The sequence below is a fragment of the Malaclemys terrapin genome, chromosome 4 (genome assembly GCF_027887155.1).
Source record: "Malaclemys terrapin pileata isolate rMalTer1 chromosome 4, rMalTer1.hap1, whole genome shotgun sequence".
Taxonomy (NCBI): domain Eukaryota; kingdom Metazoa; phylum Chordata; order Testudines; family Emydidae; genus Malaclemys; species Malaclemys terrapin.
Window position 1 is genome coordinate 82,029,697 of NC_071508.1, and position 24,096 is coordinate 82,053,792.

Here is a 24,096-nt window from a genome sequence, read left to right on the forward strand (position 1 = left end):
TTTAAATATCAGTTCCTAGTTGGCAGATCTGAATAAGCACTGAAATTCAAACTATTAGCCAGAACATGTTTATCTCCAAAACATATGCACTTTGGGCATAACCATATCCAACAATGTAAATAGATTTCTCTTGGTGCATTTATTTACATGACTTGTCAAAATTGACTAGAACACTCCTATGCTGTTCAATTAACTTCCCAAAAATTAAGCGTATAGCAACTTTGAAAGACTCTTCCTTTGTTATGTGTTCAAATAGGATCTGTCCCCCCTCCGGCTTAATGTCCATCATTAGACTGTAAAACCTTGTACAAAATGATTTATTCTGTTATATGTAGTGATTAGAATTGTTCATATTACATTGGGGTTGTGGGGGATGATACTTAGTTACTTCCCAAGCCGTGTGTGAGGATTAATTATTTAATATTTGTAAAGAGCTAAGTAAATGTCAAGTATTATATGAATAGCTTGGTCAGACATAACTAAAAGTATAAATGGTGTGTGGGGAAAAGACTTACAGAGGATAATACAAAAAGTTTCACTAGGGGTAATGAGATAAAATTCAGTTAATGGTTACTTTTGTAAAGGATTACCATCAACTTGACATCTACGCAATTGAAACAATTAGTTAAAACAACTTTCAGGTTCTTCTTCAAGTAGTGTCCCTGTAGGTGCTCCACTTCAGGTGCGTGTGCACCCCATGTGCCTTTGGTGGCAGTGTCTGTTCAGCCTGTGTACACCCCTTAAACATCCTCATGCCCTGCACCGAGACTGCGTAAGCTGCGCAGGCAAATTGCCCTCAGTTCCACTTTCTCTCTCAAAACGCTGGTCATACTGTCCACCCAACCTGGGAGTTCTCTGCCTCAAGGCTTTGTTCCTGAATGGTTTGTGGGAACAGAGGCTTCCTGTCCTGCAGAGGTACAGCAGGTGGTGTTAAACAGTAGGAAAGGATCCACATGAAATACCTTCAAAAATGGAAGAGATTCAACCATTGGTGTGACCAGTGGTATATTTCCTCTGCTCATTCTTCCCTCTCCGCTGTTCTCAACTACCTCCTGGAATTGAAAAAGTCAGGATTATATCCAAGATCTATGAGAGTCCACTTGGCAGCTATAACAGCTTTTCATTCACCAGTTGAGGGATTCTCAGTGTTTGCTCATTTCATGACACTGAGGTTTATCAAGGGGTTGAGGAACCTTTCCCATCAGATTAAAGACCTACTGCTGTATGGGATCTAAACTTGATTCAGTGGCCATCACCTCTGTCCAATGAGTTGGGAAAGTACAGACTTTAATGGCAGGCCCTCAATTACAGTATATTTCAAGGACAAGGTTTTACTATGTCCACATCTTAAAATTTTTACCTAACGTGTCATCTGAATTTCACATCAGCCAAGTCATCCATCTCCCAGTTTTATTTCTGAAACCAAGTCAGACCAGAGAGAATGCTATCCTGGATACATTAGATGTCAGGTGGAGGTTAGACCTCTGTCTGGACAGAACCAAGCCACTTAGGAAGTCTTCCAGACTGTTCATACCAATTGCTGACAGGTTCAAAGGGTCCATAATTTCTTCCCAGAGACTCTTCAGTTGGATTTCTGGATATATTATTTTGTGTTATGAATTTACCATTATAAAACTTCTTCCTAGAATATTAACCCATTCCACAAGGTGTCTCTCTACTGCTGTGGCATTACTCACATGTTCTGATTGGGGAGATTTGCAAGGCTGCAACTTTGACTTCAATACACACCTTCAAACATTATGCAGTGGTCCATTCTTCTAGATCAGATGCTGCCCTTGGGGAATACTCTTAAAACTCTCTACTCCGAAGCACCCCATTCCGCTGAGGGTACTGCTCAGTTGTCACCTGAAGTGGAGCACCCACAGGGACACTACCCAAAGAAGAAGAGGTTACTGCACAAAGTGAGTAACTCGAGTTCTTTGAGATGTGTCCCCCTGTGAGAGCTCCACTACCTGCCCTCCTTCTCCTCTTGGCATTTCTTCAGAGAGACTTTGCAAAGGAGAAGGAACTGAGGGCAGTTCACCCACACAGCCCTATATAGCCTTGATGTGAGGTATGAGGATGTGTAGGGGGCATGAGCAGGCCGAATTGGCACTGTTACCTAAAATCTCCAATCGAAGGTGCATGGTGCACATGTACACCTGAAGTGGAGCATCTGTAGGGATACACATCTCGAAGAACTCCAGTTACTACACAAGGTGAGTAACCTCTTCTTCTGTACCAGCCCCTTAGTTCCCCCAAACTGGTTTTGTGGTTTTATAAGCCCTTTTCTTTCCTGCTCCCTTATTGTTTTGTAAGATTCTCACAAAAGGGGAAACTGTGATAATGACTCTGCAAAGTGCTGTCAACTGAAAAAATAGTGAAAAATACATTTTATAAAAAAAAATGATTTACAGGAATTTTAGATGTAACTTGTAATAGTAGGTGAAAAAATTCAGTTATGTTTGTTTTTTTGTTAAATTTGGTGATATCCCTTGAGGATGAACATCAGGAAAGATTTCACAACAGTGAGACCTGCCGGACTCTGGAATCTCCTAAAGAGGTGGTGGACGCTCACTTGCTTTTGTCATTTTCTTTTTATGGTCTGACCTCATTCCCCTTTGACGTCTCAGGGTGACCTTTAATGACCTCCTTTTCCAGCCTCTCTATCTATCTTGAACAAATAAACTTGTGTCTTCATCTCTACTTCCTTTACGTACATGTTTACAGAAGTGCTTTTGCTGAACTTGGGGATCATCCTGAACTCCATCTCGATCTTTTGCCTCATTTCAGAGCTCTCATTTGCCTCCACTTTCTCTAATATTGGCATTATCCTCGGCATTACTCTTTTCTCCTTTTCATACATTTTGGGTCTGTTAATCTGCTTATTTACCCACATACACCATTGTTATAATTTCATACCTTAACACATGGACAAGGATTTGATATCTCCAGTTGTACTGACTATTACATTTCTCTCTGCTATATCCTCCTCAAGTCCCAATTTTACAAACTGTATTGGTATAAAAGCTGCTGTATGTGTTCTCATATGTACATAGCACTCCAGCAATGTTATGGACATCCTCAAATGACTCCACTGATGGCTCATTTATTTTTCTGGTTCCATTTAAAATTATTCTTGTTTTTCAAATGCTCCATGTACTTGTACTAGCCTTTAATAAAATGTTGTCATTTTATAACCCCCTGCTTGCTTCCTCTCTTCCTAGCTCTGGCCACCTTTGTCCCTCCACACAATCTGTCTATGTTGGTTTGAGAACCTTCTGTGCAGCCTTCTGTTCCATCCTGGACAGCCATTCTGTATTTCTGCACCTTCTCAGCTCCCCATAATTTTTCAAATGACATCCCAAAACATCTTCCTTCCTTGCTGAATCTGCATAATATTTCTCTCTCCCTCTAACTGTAGGCTCAAATTTATTATTTAGCTCTGTAAACTATTTGGGAAATAGTTTGTATGAAAGATAGTTTGCAAACTAAAATGGCTTTATACTTGAATATGTTGTAAGATACAATCCTATAAATAGCTGTTAAATTGGCCTTTCTGATGTCTCTCTCCCCCTATTTTTCAGGGTAAATCTCAAAGCCTGAAGCACAGTGTGAAGGATATCAAGGGCAGCAGCCCGGGGAGAGCTCTGGAGGATGTGAGCCTGCGGGTTTACCTCTATGAAGGGCTTCTGGGTAAGTTAATTTTTTGGGAAGCTGGAGAAGTCGTACAGAGAGTAGACTGGAGCTTGCATATTCCAATTAATAGCATCCAGAGATTCTGTTCTCAGGGATACATTGCTTTCCAAACTTGAGGCAATAAATAGAATGGCACTTCAGGTGGTTGAGGGTTTTTTTTTTGGGAAGGAAGTGGAGGATTTGTCAAGGGTAAAAATAGTAAGTGAAGACAGGTGAGAAATTGTAGTTAGCATAAGGGTTAGTGTGCCTGAGCCCCATGCTGGCATATCCTTGAGTATGAATTAATTCTGGAATCCTGAGAGGAAAAGATTTTTAGCTAGATAAGTGGGTTTTTAGCCTTTTTTTCATTTGAAAACCCCTAAAAAAAATTTGAATGGAGGTGCAGACCCCTTTGGAAATCTTAGACATAGTCTGTGGACCTCTGGCTGAAAACCATTGTTCAATGGTAATGACAACCTGTTGCAAACACCTTAGACATAGTCTGTGGACCCACAGGGGGGCTGCGGGTTGAAAACCACTGAGCTAGATAATGTGTTGAAGGCTAAAATATATTGCTGTTCTGTGCAGAGTTCAGCCTGAACAGAGGGCTGCTGCCCTCTGAAGATTCACTAGCCCTTTGCTAAATGTTTCCTGCAATAACGAGCATATTTTTCTGCAAACTTGTTTGATCTGAACTTTGCATTAATCAACAGCTCTCTCTCCCCTCTCTTCTCTTCCCCTATTTTTCATCCTCTCCCTTTCTCTTTGCTGCCATGGTCCTGCCTGCTCGGAATTGTGCAGGGAGGGATAAAGGATCTGTCTGGGACCAGTTAGAGGACGCTGCAATGGAAACCTTTTCTCTAAGTAATAATTTCTTCTTTCCACTTCTGTGTGTTTGCAGTAATATCTTTGCTCAGCACTCCTATGCATCGTGGCCTGTCCTGTTCACTTCTGTGTGAGATGCACCATCCCATTGTGGGCAATGTTAACTTTAGGAGGGAGGTGTTCACTCAAGGGACAGTTACGAGATTGCTTCTTATGTCTGAGGTTTGTCAGAATGTACTATAGATTAGGATAGGAGAGTGTCTTTTCTCTCTCTCTGTTGTGCTCTTGTTTGTAATTTTAAAACTGACCTTTTTTGCTGTGGGTTTGTTTTGGCTTGGGGTGTCTTTATGGAATGGGAAGAAAGGAGTTGATCTTCCAATATCTGACTGGAATGAGCGCTTAGAACTCTTATTTAATATTGCCCAGGTAAGGAGCGCTCAACACTGTGGGACCAGGTACAGTTCTGGGAAGATGCTTTTCTGGATGCTGTGATGTTAGAGAGAGAAGGAATGGGAATGGACCAGGGACCTCAGGAAATGATCGACAGGTAAACTTATGAGAGTTCTTTGGCAGTGTCTTTTTTTCCTCATTGTTTCACCTTGGGCTGAAGCAATCCCAGGGTATTCACAAGTTTTGATTTAATTATGTGTAACACATTTACTACTACAACTTAGTAGACATTGATATAATTGATTCTCTCCTGCACAGTCTCTCCCTTGTATGCTCCCTCTCCGCCCCCCCGCCCCCTTAGTTTAAGGCCAGGACAAAGGTTTCTTTAAAGTTCAGGGTGACTTGACACTTCTTGTTAAATGAGGAATCATAGACGTGTAGGACCGGAATGAACCTCAATAGTCCAGTGGCTCTCAACCTTTCCTGACTACTATACATTTTCAGGAGTCTGATTTGTCTTGTGTACCCCTAAGTCACTTAAAAAGTACTTGCTTTACAAAACCAGACATAAAATTACAAAAGTATCACAGCACAGTATTACTGAAAAATTGTTTATGGTCTCATTTTTACCATATAATTATAAATCAATTGGAATATAAATATTGAACTTACATTTCAGTGTATAGTATATAGAGCAGTATAAAGAAGTAGTTGTCTGTATGAAATTTTAGTTTGTACTGACTTCACTAGTGCTTTTCATGTAACCTGTTGTAAAACCTAGGCAAATATCTAGATGAGTTGATGTACCTCCTGGAAGACCTCTCTGTACCCCTGATTGAGAAGCACTGATCTAGTCCAGTCCCCTGCACTCAAGGCAGAACTACGTAATGACTAGATCATTCCTGACAGGTGGCTTTCTTACCTGTTCTTAAAAACCTCCAGTGGTGGAAACTCCACAACCTCCCTAGGCTTCTTCCATCTTGTCCTCTGTTTTTTGCCCTATGTACCTTCTGGCTGCTTCACAGAGAGGCACCACCTGGGCCTCAGATTGTGGGGTTGAGGCCCGGCACCAAAGGCCTACTCGACGTTGGTGCATCCTTCAGCATTGTAATTGTCGTGGTGGCAGATCCCTTCATCGAGCTTGGTACTGACTCGGGTACTAGTGCCTCTCCCGATACCTGGTTGGAGTGTCTGTCATTCAATTACTGCTGATGCCTATTCTCCAGTCCTCTTCAGCACCAGTGCCACCCTGACATAGAGCTTCAGATGAGTCTGTTTGTTTGCCGTGTTGGGATTGGCTCCCCCATTGCCACCAGAGAACCTCCAGGAATTCTCAAGATCCAGGTCATGGCCATCCTCTCCCTCATCATTGGGTAGGCACCAGAGATTGCCTTCAGATCACCATCAGTACCAAGATTGGCATCTGTCTCACAGTCAGGACAGCAGCTACTGGCTACCAGTGTCTTATCTGTATGCCCAGTGGCCTCCTGCACCCCAGCCCCCTTTTGAGCCCCCCTCATACATCCCGCACCCCTCCTCTGCCCCACTCCCTTGCCCTGAGCCCCTTCCTGCACACCGCAGCCCCTCCCACACCCCGCACTCCCTCCTGCACCCCAACCCCCTGCCCCGGCCCGGCATACAATTTCCCCACCCAGATGTGGCCCTTAGCCCAAAAAGTTTGCCCATCCCTGCTCTGCACCAATGGGCATTTGCTGACAGTGCCACCCATTAGAGCCACCCCCACTTTTAATCTGTCACCCCTCGTCCTATTTGTCTTGTATTCTCTCAGTCTTGCTTTTCTCAACTCATCAAGTTCTGTTCTCCACTCTCAGGCCCTCGCCTCACCAGCCAGTCAGCCACCCACACTTCGCCACCAGTCTGTGGGCTGGAGGCCAAAATAGGGGCTATTTCGTGAGGTGGGGAATAAAAAGGAGCCACAAAGTTTGAAGAGCAGCTGTTTCACTAGTCAGGGGTGTGGGAGAAGTGAGGGCCCTAGGCCTGAAAAGTAACCACTTCCTGTACAGGCTCTATGCAGCTGCAGAACAAGGGGAAGCAATTCCAGAGGGGTTACTCTTGTACTGAGCTGACTGTTGCACAACTGTGGCCATGTGATGGCCATCAAGAAGTTGCAGCTGGGGAAAATAGGAAATCATAGAATCACAGAAATTTAGGACCAGAAGGGACCTCGACAGGTCTTCTAGTTAAGTCCCTTGCACTGAGGCAGGTCTAAGTATTATCTCTAGACCATCCCTGGCAGGTGTTTGTCTAATCTGTTCTTAAAAACCTCCAATGACTGAGATTCCACAACCTCCCTAGGTAATTTGTTCCAGTGCTTATCTACCCTTACAGTTAGGAAGTTTTTCCTAAAGTTTAACCTAAATCTCCCTTGCTGCAATTTAAGCCTATTACTTCTTGTCCTGGATAAAGACAACAATTTATCACCCTCCTCTTTATCACAACCTTTTATGTAATTGAAGACTATTATTATGTCCTCCCTCAGTTTTCTCTTCTTCAGACTAAACAGACTCAAGTTTTTCAATCTTCCCTCGTAGATCTTATTTTCTAGACCTTTAATCATTTTTTTAGCTATCCTCTGGGCTTTCTCCAGTTTGTCTATATCTTTCCCGAGGTGTGTTGCCCTGACCTGGACGCAGTACTCCTGTTGAGACGTTAACAGTGCTGAGTAGAGTGGAAGAATTACCACTTGTGTCTTGCTTACAACACTCCTGCTAATACATCCCAAAATGATGTTTGCTTTCTTTGCAACAGTATTACATTATTGATTCATATTCAATTCACTGTACCCCTCTTCCCCAACCCACCAGTCCTTTTCTGCAGTACTCCTTCGTAGGCAGTCATTTCCTATTTTATATTTGTGCAATTGATTGTTCCTTGCTGAGCGTTGTATTTTGCAGTTGCCCTTACTGAATTTCCTCCTATTTGTTTCAGACCACTTCTCTGCTCTGTCAAGAGCATTTTGAATTCTAATTCTGTTCTCCAAAGCACTTACCGAGCTAGGAGGGGTTGCATCATCTGCAAACTTTATAAATATACTCTCTGTGCCATTATCCAAATCATTTATAAAGATACTGAATAGAACCGGACCCAGGACAGATCCCTGTGGGACCACACTCGATATACTCTTCCAGCATGACTGTGAATCATTGACATGTACAGAGTACGGTTTTCCAACCAATTTGCACCCACCTTATAGTAGCTTCGTCTAGGCTATGTTTCCCTAGTTTGCTTATGAGAAGATCATGTGAGACAGTGTCAAAAGCCTCACTGAAATCAAGATCTATCACATCAACTGCTCCCCTCTCTCTAGAAGGCTTGTTACCCTGTCAAAGATGATTATTAGGCTGGTTTGACATGTTTAGTTCTTGACAAATCCATGCTCACTGTTGTTTTGTCATTTTATTATCTTCTAAGTGCTTACAAATTGATTGTTTATTTGCCCCAATATCTTTCCGGGTACTGAAGTTAAGCTGACTGGTCTATAATTCTCTGGGTTGTCCTTATTTTTCTTTTTATAGATTGGTACTATATTTGCCCTGTTCTCTTCTGTCCTCCATGAGTTCTCAAAGATAATCGCTAATGGCTCAGAGATTTCTTCATACAGTTCCTTAAGTATTCCAGGATGTATTTCATCAGGTCCCACTGACTTGATGACATGTAGCTTGTCTAAGGGCCTGTCTTCACATACAGCACTACAGTAGCGCCACTGTAGCGCTACTGTGCCGATGGGAGATCTCTGCCTGTCGGCGTAGATAATTCACCTCCCCGAGAGGCAATAGCTGTGTCGATGGAAGAAGCTCTCCCATCGACATAGCGGGGTTATGTTGTATAACTACGTTGCTCAGGGGTTTGGATTTTTCACACCCCTGAATGATGTAGTTAAACCAATATAGTTCTGTAGTGTAGACCTGGCCTAGGTAATTCTTAACTTGTTCTTTCCCTATTTTGGCCTCAGATACTACCTCATTTACACTGATGTTAGTCAGTCCAATTGCACTGACTAACTGCTTGTGTTGTTTTCTTTTATATTTAGCCTTCATAATTTGACCTAATTTCCAGTTTTTATATGACTCTCTTTTGAGTTTCAGGCTGTTGAAGATTTCCTGGTTAAGCCAGAGTGGTCTTTTACCATACTTTTTATCTTTTCTATTCATTGGGATTGTTTGCTCTTGTGCTCTTAATAATGTCCCTTTAAAAAACTGCCAACTCTCCTGAACTCTTTTTTTTACCTTTTAGGAACTTATCTTGAAGTCCATAGTTTTTATTCTGCTGTTTTCCCTCCTACCATTCCTTAAAATCATGAACTCTATCATTTCTTGATCACTTTCACCCAAGCTGTCTTCCACCTTCAAATCTTGAACCAGTTCCTCCCTAATTGTCAGAATCAAATCTAGAACAGCCTCTCTCCTAGTCACTTTCTCTACCTTCTGTAATAAAAAGGTATCTCCAATGAATTCCAAGAATTTGTTTGATCTGTGCCCTGCTTTATTATTTCCCCAACAGATGTCTGGGTAGTTGAAATCTCCCAGCACCACCAAGTCCTGTGCTTTGGATGATTTTGTTAGTTGTTCAAAAAAAACCTCATCCACCTCTTCTTACTGGTTAGGTGGTCTATAGTAGACCTCTATTATGACATCACCTTTGCTTTTTTACCCCTTTTATTCTTACCCAGAGACTTTCAAAAAGTCTGCCTCCCACCTTCTATCTTGACCCCAGTGCTAGTGTATATATCTTTGATAAAAGGAAACATCTCCCTTTTTCCCCTGCCCATCCTTCCCGAACAAGCTGTATGCTTCTGTACCAATATTCTAGTCACATGAATTATCCCACCAACTCTTTGTGATGCCAATTATGTAGTAATTGTGATAATTCAGTAGTGTTTCTAGTTCTTCCTGTTTGTTCCCCATACTTCTTGCATTAGTATACAGACATCTAAGATGTTTGTTAGATTTTCCCTCTATATTCCCTCTTGTACCTCCTTGGATTGGCCCTGCAGATCATGAAGGGAACCTGCTTCCTGGGCCTGTTGGGGAAACAGATGATCCTCCTTTGAGTGATGCTCCCTATGAATATTCTATACGTGGGTATGCATGCACACCTGGTGCCCAAGTCCAGAAATCTTTTAGTAAGCAGTGTCCGTTGGTTCTCCTCATGCTACAACAAACAGAGTATAAAGGGCAGTGTGGACAAATGCCTCTCCAGTTCCCTTTTACCACTGCATGCCCTGAGTCGGAATCCTCTTTGATTTTCTTTTTCTTTAAACTTATGAATACAAAGTGTTAAATAATTTTTAATAGTTTAGTAATTTAATGTTTTTAGTGGTGGGGAAAGAGATGATGACCCTTTTAATTGGTGATTGGAGCACCCTGCCGAGAACATTTCCTACTGGGAAATGTCCATTTACCACTCTGTGCTCTGATGATTCCTTTGCTTCTGTCTCCTATAGACAGTGCTTTGTCCCCCTTCACTGCTGCAGTGAGTTGGATGAAAGGCACCCCTGGCTCTGTTTCACAACTGGTTCTTTTCATAGGTACTTATCCCTGGGAGAACATGACCGAAAGCGCTTGGAGGATGACGAAGACCGCCTACTGGCTACACTACTGCACAACATGCTTGCCTACATGCTTATGATGAAGGTGATACTCTGCTCCTTCCCTTTTCTAGGCACAGGACATTCTACTTGTGGTGTTGTGTGGCCAGGTACCACTGTACGTGAAGGTGGGGTCATTTTCAGAGCAGTCACAAGAATTAAGCTGCACACACTCCCGACTGGTGTTAATGAGAATCAGGGAGCTAGATTGCTATATTACATCATGAATTTATCCTTAGTATTCATGCCTTAAATGGCCCTTTGTGACCCATGTTCACTTTAGCCACAGTGACATAGTGTGTAATTGGCACATGGTGTCCTGCTGGCCATTTTTAACAATGCTTCTATACTAAATGCTGTTGAATAGCAGTAACACCATTTAGTGACATTGTCTTCCACCCCCACCTCTCTAAATGTGGAAGAAAAATTGCATTCCCTTTCCTCATAGGAGGATTGCATGGGATACATAGTGATCCAGCCCTGTGGTTTCTCTTTACTTGCCCTATTTATCAGCACCTATTCCAGTTTCTGAAGAGTACTTATCTGTTTAAACAGTAGCTTACTCTATTCCTTTGTCTGGAGAAATTGATGGCTGATAGTGGAGCAAACAGTGAGTAAGGAGATCAGTTCTTCCATCCCCTTCGGCAATGTACACCAAGATATCTGGATATTTTGTCCGTGATTAGGGAAAGGTAAATAACCTGGTTCTGTACTTGCTTCCTAGGTGAGCAAGAATGACATTAAGAAGAAGGTGCGTCGTTTGATGGGGAAATCGCACATTGGATTGGTGCAGAGCCAGCAAATAAACGAGTTACTAGACAAAGTGGCTAACCTAGTGAGTAAAGAAAAAATTAATGACACCATATCTCTGCCCTTTCCTGGGAAGAGAGACAATAGAGGAACTAGTCCCCAATTCACTCCAGGAATTGTTTGACTTGAAATATTTTTCATTAAAATGCAAACTGATTTTCTGAGAAAATAAAACTTATCTGACAAGTCTGTTGTTATAAATATACTGTAGATATTTTATATATAGTGAGTCTGAAGGAATTACTAAATATGCTAAATGTATATCTAAGGTTACAGGTGGTGTGATTTCAGGAATAGTATGCAATTACATAATTAAAAACTGTACCATAAGAATGCATGCACACAAGGTACACGTGGTCAGCATTGGCTTTCTCATTCCTGACTTACGTGCATCATTGTGCGATGTTAATTTTCTCCCAATATAGCTGTTGTATGCTATGTGTTGTTTAAAAGATTAACAGTAACTTGATACAATAATGTTAACAGCAATCTATATTTTTCTGGTATTGATGGTTAATTTATGAACAAATTGGAGGGAATTCCTAAAAGAGGAGAGAAATGATCAGGGGACTGAAGGGATTGACTTTGGAGTAAAGATTAAGAGTAGTTATCTTGGTACTCGAATAACACGGTGACAGATGCAGTATACGTTTCTGAATAGGCTAGAATAGCTTGCCTAAACACTGCTAATTGGAAGGGGAAGAACATAATTCTACAACTATTTGGTGTTTTAAAAATAAAAAATAATTAAGAGAAATTGTTCTATGACAGGGATTTCCAAACTTTCAGAGTTTTTACTACTACTTAATAGTGGGGCTACTTCTTGAGCCAACTCCCAGTCACACTCGGATTTGAAGTCACATACCAACTGACTACAACTACTGTAACTGCTTGCATGGAAAACTTTATGCAGACCCATACAATCAAATTAGTTCCCCCCCTCCCAGTCAGTTCCTCCTACAACTCAAAATAAACATAAACCTCCCATCCCACAGTGTCATGCAGTTCTCCTTTACTTTCAGATTCCATATTGAGTTTTCAGGGTGGAGAGTTTTCATCAGCTTCTATGAACTCTGTCAGTCAGTCCCTTTGCCCCCTCCTCCCTGCTTCCAATTAGTTCTTCTCAGCCTAGCATTCAAAATAAATTTCTCCTACAATCATTTTTTTACAAATCTGTTTTCCACACACTCAAACAATTCCAAATAATTTCTCAACTCTTACATTATACCCCCAGTCAAAATCATTCCCCCGCATTAAAATTCACTTCTTTCTCTCCCTCCCCACATCAAAAAACAAAACAATCCAAAAAATCTATTGCTCCCTCAGGCTACCTGGCCTCTCATCTCCACCATCCTTTTCCAGGCTTCTTCATGCTTGCTGCTCCCCCCCCCCCCCCCCCCCCGTTTCCACACTTAGACCCTGCCCTAATATCCTCCTTACCGCCTCCACCCTTCCCACAGCCCAGTTCCTGCTTCCTCTTTTTCCCTCCCCAAGCAGTCTCCCCACTTGTACTGCCTCTTCCTCTCCCATTTAGCAGGCCTGCTATGACTGCTGCCTCCTCCCACATCTCTCCACCTCCTTCGGCCCAGCTTCCCCAAAAGGACCTCCTCAGCCTGGCTCCATATATGCAAAGCCTTATGTATTCTGCAGTAGAATGGGACCAGGTTCCATGGCAATGTTAATTTATTCCATTGCCATGAAATATCCTTCACTCCCATCCCCATACCTGCACACAAACACACACAACTATGGCACCTAATTGAAAATATTGAATTGGATGCTTGCGCTCTCTCTCTCTCTCAGCTTTCTAGCGGGTCCAGCTCTCTTCCCTGAGCCTTGGCTTTCACAATGTTCTAGGCTAGGCCACTGGACAACCTTCTAGTTCTATTCTCCTATGTGCCAGAGAAGTGGGGAGCTTAGATCCAACTTCAGTCTCCATATCTTCCTGGGTCTCTGCTGCTGCATTATTCTACAGGAAACCTTGTTTGCCAGCCTACACTCTTGGCTCCAAAATGATGGGCTCTAGTTGTGGCTCAATGAAGCAGTGCGGGGACCATGCACTGTACTCCAGTTATAACTGCTCCTTTTAGTGAAAGCTGTAAAACAAGAGGAAACTGCATGGTGGGGCAAGAAGGCAGGAAAACAAAAAGCAAAAAAAAAAAAACCCTAAAGAAAACAAAAAAAAACCCAACAACCCTCTCTTTGGCTGCTGCAAAATTGTGACTGTTAAGTGGGTAGGGTGGGAAGGATTCCTGAATTTCATGACACTTTGGGAAAATGTCATGTTCTTTTCCTGCGGAATTGTGGCGTCTTTGTGGCCCCAGTTGACGTGAGGATAGTTTGTACCTCTGAGCTATTCTTTCAGGATCTCTGCAGATTCATTCTGACATCAGTGAATCTCTGGGTGGCAAGCCTGGTGGTGGTGTCCGTAGGCGACCCCTGGATGGCTCCCCCTCAGCAACAGCTTCAGCAGCTGTGGCCAGGCCCACCGACAGCAATTCCAGGCACCAGGGCAGAACAGTCAGTGGCCCCCCCTAGAAAGGGACAACTGAGATTTACGACACTACGTTTTATTCTGTTGATAACACATTAGAACCCATTGTGTATAAATTGTGGCACTGCTTGATCTAGTTAACTTTTCCCCCCATTATAGCACCAGTATTAAACAAATTGTGAGTCTAAATATAAGATGTAGAATTTGTTATTTTGAATTATATATTTAAATTAAATAAATACATTATGGAATTAAATTAATATATAAAACATTTAAAGAACCACAAAGTAAGAAAACACCTAAAGTATCAAGTAGGCTAATTAGATTACACATGAATCATGAGTAGGTGTTTAAAGACAAAGAAAAAACTGATATACAAGATGTAACTGAATATGACCAACAAAGTTAAAATATGCAATACAAGACTTGTGCTGCTGGTGCTGTTGGACATCAACACCCAGAGCAATGAAGAGACGGCAGGCATGCTGTGCCACACCTAGCGGGAGATCGCCCCGGCTGCCTCCTTGGAGAAGGCCGAGGGAAATTCCACACCTCATTTCCTGGCTGAGCGGTAGAGGTGGCCCCTCATCCTGCGCTCATGATAGCAGCTCGGCAGCCAGTGCTAGCGGCAGCAACAGGGGGCAAACTTAGGGCTGCTCGATTGTGTGGCTGAACTTGTGGCTTGTGCTTGGCGAGGAGCTGCAGCCCTGGGGGAGGAAATCAGGTAGCACAGAGGAAGCTTGTTCCTCTTTAAATTCTCCCTGTCCTCAGGCCCGCAACTGGAGAGCTGGCACAGCGGCTCCCGGGCAGCCAGAGGATGCAGCAAGCTTCACGGTTCCCAGGCTGCTGTTGCTGTTGCTCTGCTAGACTAGCAGGGTGCAGCAGCATGCTGGCAAACTGTTACTGTCACAATGAGGGACGACGCCCTGTACAGAGCAGCAGCAGGAAACCGGATTTCTTTTTTTAATCTTAATTTTTAATTAAAAAAACCACATAACCATCCCATCTGCCCGGGCCCTTTTAAATCGCCTGGGCAATTGACCCATTTCCCTCCACCATCAGCGGGCTGGCTCTGGCTCTCCCTCACCAGTGACTCTGGTGGCATCAGGCAGTCAGTGGCACCTATTGGGCTCCTTGTGGTGACAGTCTCTGTGGCTCCTGTTAGCTCTTTCTGTTGGCAGCTCCTGTGTTGGCATGCAGACAGTAGCTCCACTTAATGAGCAGAAGACTTTAATGACAGCTCCAGTTTATACTTGGAGGCATTTTGGCTGGAGCCATGCACAAGGAGGCAGAGCCAGCAGCATCATGTAGCTGCCTAACTCTGTGACTCACCATGATGCTGGCTAGAGATGACAGCCTGGGAATCTCTGGCTTAGAGTGATCTGATAGCTGTAGGGAGTGACAATGCTATATAAATGCTAAGTGATTATAGTATCCTAATTTGGGTAAAATCAAGAAAGAGAAAAGTTATGATTATCAGAATTTCTGATACTGTGAGCTGTTAGACTCTCTCTCATAAGAGCAAGGGTGGAAATGCCATCACTTGAGACATTTAAAACAAGACTTGGCAAATACAGTACAAACATAAGAACAGCCATACTGGGTCAGATCAATGGTCCATCTAGCCCAGTATCCCGTCTTCCAATAGTGGCTAATGCCAGCTGCTTCATAGGGAGAACAGAACAGGGCAACAATCAAGTGATCCATCCCCCTGTTGTCCAGTACCAGATTCTGGCAGTCAGAGGTTTAGGGACACTCAGAGCATGAGGTTCTGTGACCTTCTTGGTTAACAGCCATTGATGGACCTATTCTCCATGAATTTATCTAATCCTTTTTTGAATCCAGTTATACTTTTGGCCTTCACAGCATTTCCTGGCAATGAGTTCCACAAGTTGATTAGTGTTGTGTGAAGAAATACTTACATTTGTTTTAAATCTGCTTACTATTAATTTAATTCGGTGACCCATGGTTCTTGTGAAGGAGTGAATAACACTTCCTTATTCACTTTCTCCACACCATTTTTATTTTATAGGCCGCTATCGTATCCCCCATTAGTCATCTATTTTCTAAGCCAAGCAGTCCCAATCTTTTTAATGTCTCCTCATATGACAGCTGTTCCATACCCTATATCATTTTTGTTTCTCTTCTTTGTACTTTTTCCAATTCTAATAAATCTTTTTTGAGATGGCGTGACCAGAACTACATGCAGTATTCAAGGTGTGGGCATACCATGGATTTATATAGTAGCATTATGATATTTTCTGTTTTATTATCCATCCCTTTCCTAATGGTTCCTAACAATCTGTTAGCTTTTTTGACTGCTGTTGCACATTGAGCGGGTGTTTTCAGAGAACTATCCACAATGACTCCAAGATTGCTTTCTTGAGTGGTAAAAGCTAATTTATACCCCATCATTTTGTATGTACAGTTGGGGTTATTTTTTCCAGCATGCATTACTTTGCATTTATCAACATTGAATTTCATCCATAATTTAGTTTCCCACTCACCCAGTTTTGTGAGATCCTTTTTTAACTCTTCGCAGTTTGCTTTGGTCTAAACTATCTTGAGTTATTTTATATTATCTGCAAATGTTGTCACCTCTCTGTTTACCCCCTTTTTCAGATCATTTATGAATATGTTGAATGGCACTGTTCTCAGTACAGATCCCTGAAGGACATCTCTATTTACCATTCTCCGTTCTGAAAACTGACCATTTATTCCTATCCTTTGTTTCCTATCCTTTAACCAGTTACTGATCCTGTAGAGGATCTTTCCTCTTATCCCATGACTGCCTTCTTTGCTTAAGAACCCTTGGTGAGGGATCCACTGGATCACCCTTGTGCAGATGCTTGTTGACACCCTCAAAGAATTCTAATAGATTGGTGAGGCATGATTTCCCTTTACAAAAGTCATATTGACTCTTCCCCAACATATCCTGTTCATCTGTGTCTGGTAATTGTTCTTTACTGTAGTTTCAACCAAAATGTATTGAAGGGACCCATCCTACACTGTTCCCTGGACTAGATCAGTGGTTCTCAAAGAGGATTATGTGTATCCCTGGGGGCACGCAGAGGTCTTCCAGGGGGTATATCAACTCATCTAGATATTTGCCTAGTTTTACCACAGGCTACATAAAAACACTAGCAAAGTCAGTACAAACTAAAATTTCATACAGACAAAATGAGAAAGTAAACAATTTTTCAGTAGTAGTGTGCTGTGACATTTATTTATTTTTATGTCTGATTTTGTAAGCAAGTAGTTTTTAAGAGAGGTGAAACTTGGGGGTACTCAAGACAAATCAGACTCCTGAAAGTAGTCTGGAACGGTTGAGAACCATTGGACTACATGACCTTTTCTTCACTAGGAAAATGGAAAAGCGTTCTTAACTTGAGTTAACTTAGGCCTGATCTACACTTAAAAATGAGATTGACCTAGCTATGACCGTTAGCGGTGACCCTGAGCACCGAATTCTTCTGTTGACCTAGCCACTGCCTCTCAGAGAAATGAATTAACTACACGATGGAAAAACTCCTTCCGTCAACATAGGAAGCATCTATACGACAGCCGCACAGTTGCAGTGCCATAACTTTGTTGCTGTAGTGTGGACATGCCCTAGCTCAAGGTAAAATCCTAGTGAAGATGAGGCAGGTTGTAGTTTTCATCTGAGTTAGTAGGTTGAGTTAAAGAATGCAAAGTAAACTCGAGTTATAACTTGTTGCCCCTAATTCGTGTTCCATCCGTGCATAAAACTTGAGTACTTGAGTGGTAGTGGTGCTTTTAACTGAAGCTGGCTGGCCCATCAGAGTATATGCTAATGTTCAAGTTAGCACAACTTATCAGCTCCTAACATGACCACTGTAGGTGGACATAGTGCTGCTAGTCGTCCAGTGCCTTCCTACAATTCCTCTGTGTACCCAGAAAAGACAAGGGAAGTTCTTTTACAATTCATTGGGAAAGAATTCACAAGCAGGTCAACTTACTGCAATGGAAAGAACCGCAGGATGTGCCCCCAGAAGTCTTAGCACCACACGAGAGAGTGTAGTACTACTGTGAATGCAGCAGGACGAGTGTTGATTTGCAGAGTAGCGGTTCTTGCTTAAGCTACCCTATCTTGAGAAGTGCTCATTTGAGTTACAAACACTTATCCTGGTTAAGACACAGCAGATGTAACCTACTAGATATTTTATAAAATCACAGAAATTAGAGGTGGTAGTTTATTAATTACGAGTCTTCCTTTTCCATAGGGCGTCCGAGAGCTGTCTGTCCGGCCCAGCGGCAGCAGACACATCAAGAAGCAGACGTTTGTAGTACATGCCGGGACAGATACAACAGGAGACATCTTCTTCATGGAAGTAAGGACAAGAATAAATGATAACACAGTAATAATGCTAGATGTATGATGTGAGGATTCCTATCTAAAACTCTTTATATCCTCAGGTGTGTGATGATTGCATTGTGCTGAGAAGTAACATTGGAACTGTGTACGAACGGTGGTGGTATGAGAAACTCATCAATATGACATACTGTCCTAAAACGAAAGTGCTGTGTCTCTGGAGGAGGAACGGCCAGGAGACACAGCTGAATAAGTTCTACACCAAGAAGGTATATCTGTTACTTCACCCTTTAGTTCCTAAAGGAAGGGAGAGGGCAATGAATCCTCAGTGATGATTACTGAATTGCAGTATCTGTTTAGCAGAACTGATGTTTGATGTAGACATTGAACTCCAAGAAAGCTAAAGATTTGTAACTACAAGTAATATATTTAAGGGCTATAGCATCGTATTATGTGCATAATTCTTTACTAAGCAATTAAAGACAGACCCCTGTCCCCAAAATCTTACTCTCTACATGAAATAAGATTGGGAGACGATAACACAGGAAGGGCATAGGGTGGAGAGACCATAATGACAATTTGCTAATACAGTAACTTGGGAAGCTAACGTGCATATCTTGCGGCTCATGTATTTCTTAAAATCATGGTATCAGATTATAGATGCATTATACATCCTTGAAGTAATGCCTAAGAAGGGACTTAGAAGAGGAGAGTCAGGAGGTGTGGCAGTAATGAAATCACTATAAACTATGACAGGAAAAGCTATGTGGTTACGAACAAGTATTTTTGAGGGTTGTGATTGCTGGAAGCTGGGGAAGGAGAAAAGAATGGGTTTACTCTGAGGCCCAGCCTGCACTAGGAAACTGACTTGTTGCTGATACTGATTGTCAGTAAGTGGTTCCCCCCTGGAATGGGTATTGAAAATGGTTTAACTGCTAGTGTAGATTTTTTTTTTTTTTTTTTTAACCATCATTATTTTACTGTCCTAAAGTGCAATTTCAACTTGGTTCCACTGTGCTTTCTCTAACAGGCAATGATGACTGTCAGCAAAAGGTCAATTCCTTACTATTAACTTGGGCCTAGTGGGCTTAGAATGGGTTAGTTGTAAATGGAAGTTGTGACCTCACATAGGCCTCTGATTTCAAAATTGTAAAATGCACCTTTTTTGTCTGAAATTTTAGAGCAGGCTCACTCTTGCAGTGTAATAAAATAATAATTAAAGTTTGCTTTAATTGAGGTGATCAGTAATAGCTGTGTTTAATATTTTAAAATGTAGAGGAAAGAAAGTACATTGTTGAAGGGCACAATTGCTGGGTTATTAATAGCAGTAGCTCAGTGTATTCTCTTAAACTAAAAAGTTTTTGCTTTTAAGTCTTCTTTAAAACACTGCGACACTTTGGAGAAGGGGAAATTATACTTGGAGGAGAATTCAGTTGCACACCAACTAGTTATTGAGGGACAGATCTGATAAAGACAAGGGGGATAGGGAAGCAGATGCAGCATTAACTTCTCTGTGCCAACAGTTCAGCGTCTCAGATTGCTGGAGAGAATTGCCCTCAGGGGAAAGAGATGACACGTTTTATTCACACCTTCATCAATTCTATTCTAGAATAGATTTAATGTTAATCTCTAAATCTTTAATGAAACAGCCAAGATCTGCAGAAATTGGCATTATTTACATTGTGAAATCATGCACCAGTGGAAGTAATATTTGATAGCTGAGATGGGTCCCTAAGATTACTTTTTTGGAAAATGAACTGCTTGCTTCTCCAAGACACAGTTTGCATTAATTAAAGAGGACATTGTAAAATACTTTCAAATAAATGATACAGATAATACAAAAAGAGGCAGCCTCTGGGAAGCAGGTAAAGCACTATTTAGGGGTCAATTGAAAAGCAGAGACACTCAGTTGAAAAAAGAAAGACCTCAAGAAAAAATAGAGCTAGAACAGGAGATAAAAAGGTTACAAGACATTCATAAAAACACAAGTTCAAAAATTTATATCAACAATTAACTAATTTTAGGGGGAAATTGGATATGTTGATGACAGATGCCACTGCAAAAGACTAAGGTATAAAAGGAGATGTTTTATGAGAGAGGAAATAAGTGATAAACTATAGGCTCAAAAGCCTAAAGGTGTTCGAGGACAGTGTATTATTCCACCAATTAAGAACAGTCAGCAAGATAGTTATATACTCTGCTTATTATAAAAATCTCCATACCTCAGATACTCCAAGCTCTGAAGTTATTCAAAAATATCTGGAAGTAGCAGGCTTGCCAAAAATAAGCAAAATTGATACGGAACTTTAGATAAATAATAGAAGACGACATTCTAGAGGCAATAGCAAATATAAAAAATGGTAAATGTCCGACACTTCATGGTCTTCCAGCTGAAGTGTACAAGGTATTTAAGGAGGTATTAGTGGATCTTCTGAAAGGTATCTTCAATGCTATTCTGTTAGGGGAGGAACTTCCATAACCTATGAAAGAAGCTACTGTGGTTGTTCTCCCTAAAGATAGAAAAGACCTTAGCACAGGAGCTGTGGCACAGGAGCCAGAAAATGGGAGAGTTTGGGGAAGAGTATATGTGTGGAGTTTTTTGGGGTGTTTTTTTTCCCCCTTTTTGACAAGAGCTTTGGCGGGAAGGCTATGATGGCTACTGAGGCAGCAGTGGTAATGATCCAAAGAATGGGAAAGACAAGATGACTGGTTGTGGAAGCTGTGAGATGTACATTATTTTGGAGAGGGTACCTGAAAGGTGCTTTGTTTGTATGAAGTTCTGCCTAATAGATCTGATGGAAGAGAAGACCTGAGGTTTGAAGATGCAGCTAGAAACTATGGCTGAGTTTCAGAGAGGAATTGAGCAGATGATGGAGGGAAGAAGAGAGGAGGTGGAAGGAAAACCTCAAGATTTACAAATGCAAGCTGGACCAGAGAACTGTGAGGGTAGACTGCTGGGTGAGGGAAGTAGAAGTGGAAGCATATGACTGAGAACAAGGCAGAAGAACAGATCAACTAACGATGGAGAAATAAAACTGAGGAACAAGTTTGCTGAATTGGAAAATGATGGGGAGAGTCTGGCAGTAACAGAAGATGGGAGAGCAAGGAAGAAAAGAACAGCTAGAAGAAGGGAAGAGATAATGGACATAACCCTAGTTTGGAGCCCCAGAAGGATAGAGGATGACTTGCAGAAAATTGCAAGTAAGAACAGAAGACAAGAAGACTTGTAGCCAGAAAGAACAGAAGAGGTAAGGCTGGAGACTCGCACCAACACCAAGAAGAGTTAGGTCTGTGTGGTTGGGGACGATCTACTAAGAAGAACACACAGGCCTATCACCAAAGCTAATCCAGAGAACAGAAGGTGTGCTGTCTGCTAGGAACTAAGATATAGCATGTGGACCTGAGGCTGAAGAGGATCCTAATGGGAGAAGGAAAGAATCCATGGACTTTATTTTGCATGGGAACAAATGCTGCTGTTAGATTCTCACTGGAATGTATCAAGAAAGATTACACCAAGCTGGGGAAAACACCTTAAAGAAACATGATCAAGTGATCTTCGGTGGATTCTTCCTGTCCCTAAAGGAGAAGTGCAAAGACGAGACAAACTTATGGTGATTGACAAATGGCTACAAGGAGGGCTTCGACAGTCCTGGGAGGCATTAATGCACAGAGGATGTTCTCATGGGATGGACTCCACCTGAGTAGGAGGAAAATAGACTTCTGGGATGGCGGCTGGCATAACTGATTAAAAGAGCTTTAAACTAGGAAGTCAAGGGAGACGGTTGGGTGCTACTCAGGTAATTGCCATGTCTGATTCTAATACGGGGCGGGAGGAAAATCAAGTAAAAGAGGATACAGCAATGGAGAAAGGAACAACGGGGAAGGAGAATGGACATTATGATAGTACCACTGATATTAACAGAAAGGCAGGCAATACTAGCAGTAAAATGATTGTACCTAATCAGGTGAGGAATCTGGGTAAAGCCAAGCAGAAACAACTAACATGTCTGTACACCAATGCAAGGAGCCTGGTGGTAAAATGAAGAAACTAGAACTACTGGTGCAGGAAGTGAAACCAGATATTATAGGGATAACAGATACATGGTGGAATAGTAGTCATGACTAGAATATAGGTATTGAAGGGTAGGTGCTTTTCAGGAAAACAGAAATAAAGGGAAAGGCAGTGGAGTAGCAGTATATATTAATGAAGGGGTTAACTAAAGAAATTGAATGTGATGGAATGAATAACATGGCATCTGTTGGGATCAAAATCACTTTGGGGAGGAAAGGTAATAAAGGCTTCACTGGGATAGTGCTTGGGGTCTGCTGCAGACCTCCAGGATCTGATTTGATTATGGATAAAGACCTCTAACAGTTTTAATGATATCAATATTACAGGGAGTTGTGTGATTATAGGAGACTTTAATTTCCTAGATATATTGGAAGACAAGTGCTACTAATAATGGTAAGGGCAAGAATATTCCTGGGTATGATAGCCAACAGATTTCTTCACCAAATAGTCACTGAACCAACAAGATGTGATGCCATTTTAGATTTAGATTGATAAATAGCAAGAACCTCATGGAGGAACTGGTTGTAGAGGACAACCTTGGCGCAAGCGATCATGAGCTAATTCAGTGTAAACTAAATGGAAGCATAAACAAAAATAGGTGTGCAACTAGAGTCCTTAATTTCAAAAGGGCAGACTTTAAAAAATTAAGGGAATTAGGGAAGTAGACTGGACTGACGAACTCAATAATCTGAATGTGGAAGAGGCTTGGAATTACTTTAAATCAAAGTTGCGGAAACTATCGGAAGCCTGCATCCCAAGCAAATGCAAAATATTCATAGTGAAAGGTTGCAGGCCAAACTGGATGAACAAGCATTTCAAACAGGTTATTAAGAGAAAGAAGAAAGCCTACAAGGAATGGAAGAACAGACTGATCAACAAGGAAGGCTACCGCTTGGTGATTAGAAAGTGTAGGGGAAAAGTGAGAACTGTCAAACATCAAGCAGAGTGGGATGTTGCAAAGAAAATTAAAACTAATAGTAAAAGTTCTTTATCCATATAAAAAAAAGAACACAAGGAAGGAAGAAGTGGGACCATGAAGCACTGAGAATGGGGTAGAGATTAAAGATTATCTAGGTATGGTCCAAAACCTAAACAAATACTTTGTCTCCATTTTTAATAAGAGTAATGAAAATCTTAGGGGCTGTGACTAATAGGAACGTGGATATGGAAGAAGAAATTACTACATCCGAGGTGGAAACCAAACTCAAACTGCTTAATGGGACCAAATCAGGGGGCCCGGATAAACTCAATCCAAGAATATTAAAGAAATTGGCACATGAAATTGCAAGCTCAGTAGCAAGGATTTTTAATAAATCCATCAACCTGATTTTTTTCTTTGAGAAGATAACTAATTTTCTCAACAAGGAAATGCAGTAGATCTAATCTATCTGGATTTCAGTAAACCATTTGATACAGTTCCACATGGCAAATTGTTAGTTAAATTGGAGAAGATGGGGATTAATAAAAGAATTAAACAGTGGGTAAGGAACTGGTTAAAGGGGAGACTTCAGCGGGTCATGCTGAATGGTGAACTGTTGGGCTAGAGAGAGGTTACTAGTGGAGTTCCTCAAGGATCGGTCTTGGGACCAATCTTCTTGAACATTAATGGCCTTGACACAAAAAGTAAAAGTGTACTAATAAAATCTGCAGACAACACAAAGTTGGGAGGTATTGCCAATACAGAGTAGGACCAGAATATCACATAAGATTTGGATGACATTGAACAATGGAGCAATAGAAATGGGATGAAGTTTAATAGTGCGAAGTGCCTTTAGGGACTAATGGCAAGAATTTTTGCTATAAGCTGGGAATGTATCAGTTGGTAGTGACAGAGGAGGAGAAAGACCTGGATGTATCAGTCGATTACAGAATGACTATGAGATGCC

The 24,096-nt window shown here is 41.6% G+C and overlaps 1 protein-coding gene across 42 annotated transcripts in view; it reads left to right on the forward strand.

Moving 5' to 3' along the window:
* MADD (MAP kinase activating death domain) overlaps nucleotides 1-24,096 on the forward strand; it is a 116,284-nt gene that overhangs the window by 69,690 nt on the left and 22,498 nt on the right. For 18 of the 42 annotated variants that reach the window (XM_054025559.1, XM_054025565.1, XM_054025569.1 and 15 more), the window contains 7 exons: nucleotides 3,588-3,696; nucleotides 4,480-4,542; nucleotides 4,930-5,050; nucleotides 10,442-10,547; nucleotides 11,226-11,336; nucleotides 18,050-18,157; nucleotides 18,243-18,407. In XM_054025559.1, coding sequence (XP_053881534.1) covers nucleotides 3,588-3,696; nucleotides 4,480-4,542; nucleotides 4,930-5,050; nucleotides 10,442-10,547; nucleotides 11,226-11,336; nucleotides 18,050-18,157; nucleotides 18,243-18,407 — 783 coding nt within the window. Of the gene's footprint in view, nucleotides 1-2,500; nucleotides 2,564-3,587; nucleotides 3,697-4,479; nucleotides 4,543-4,929; nucleotides 5,051-10,441; nucleotides 10,548-11,225; nucleotides 11,337-18,049; nucleotides 18,158-18,242; nucleotides 18,408-24,096 lie in introns of all 42 variants that reach the window. The other 24 variants (XM_054025556.1, XM_054025558.1, XM_054025557.1 and 21 more) reach the window with 3 other exon arrangements.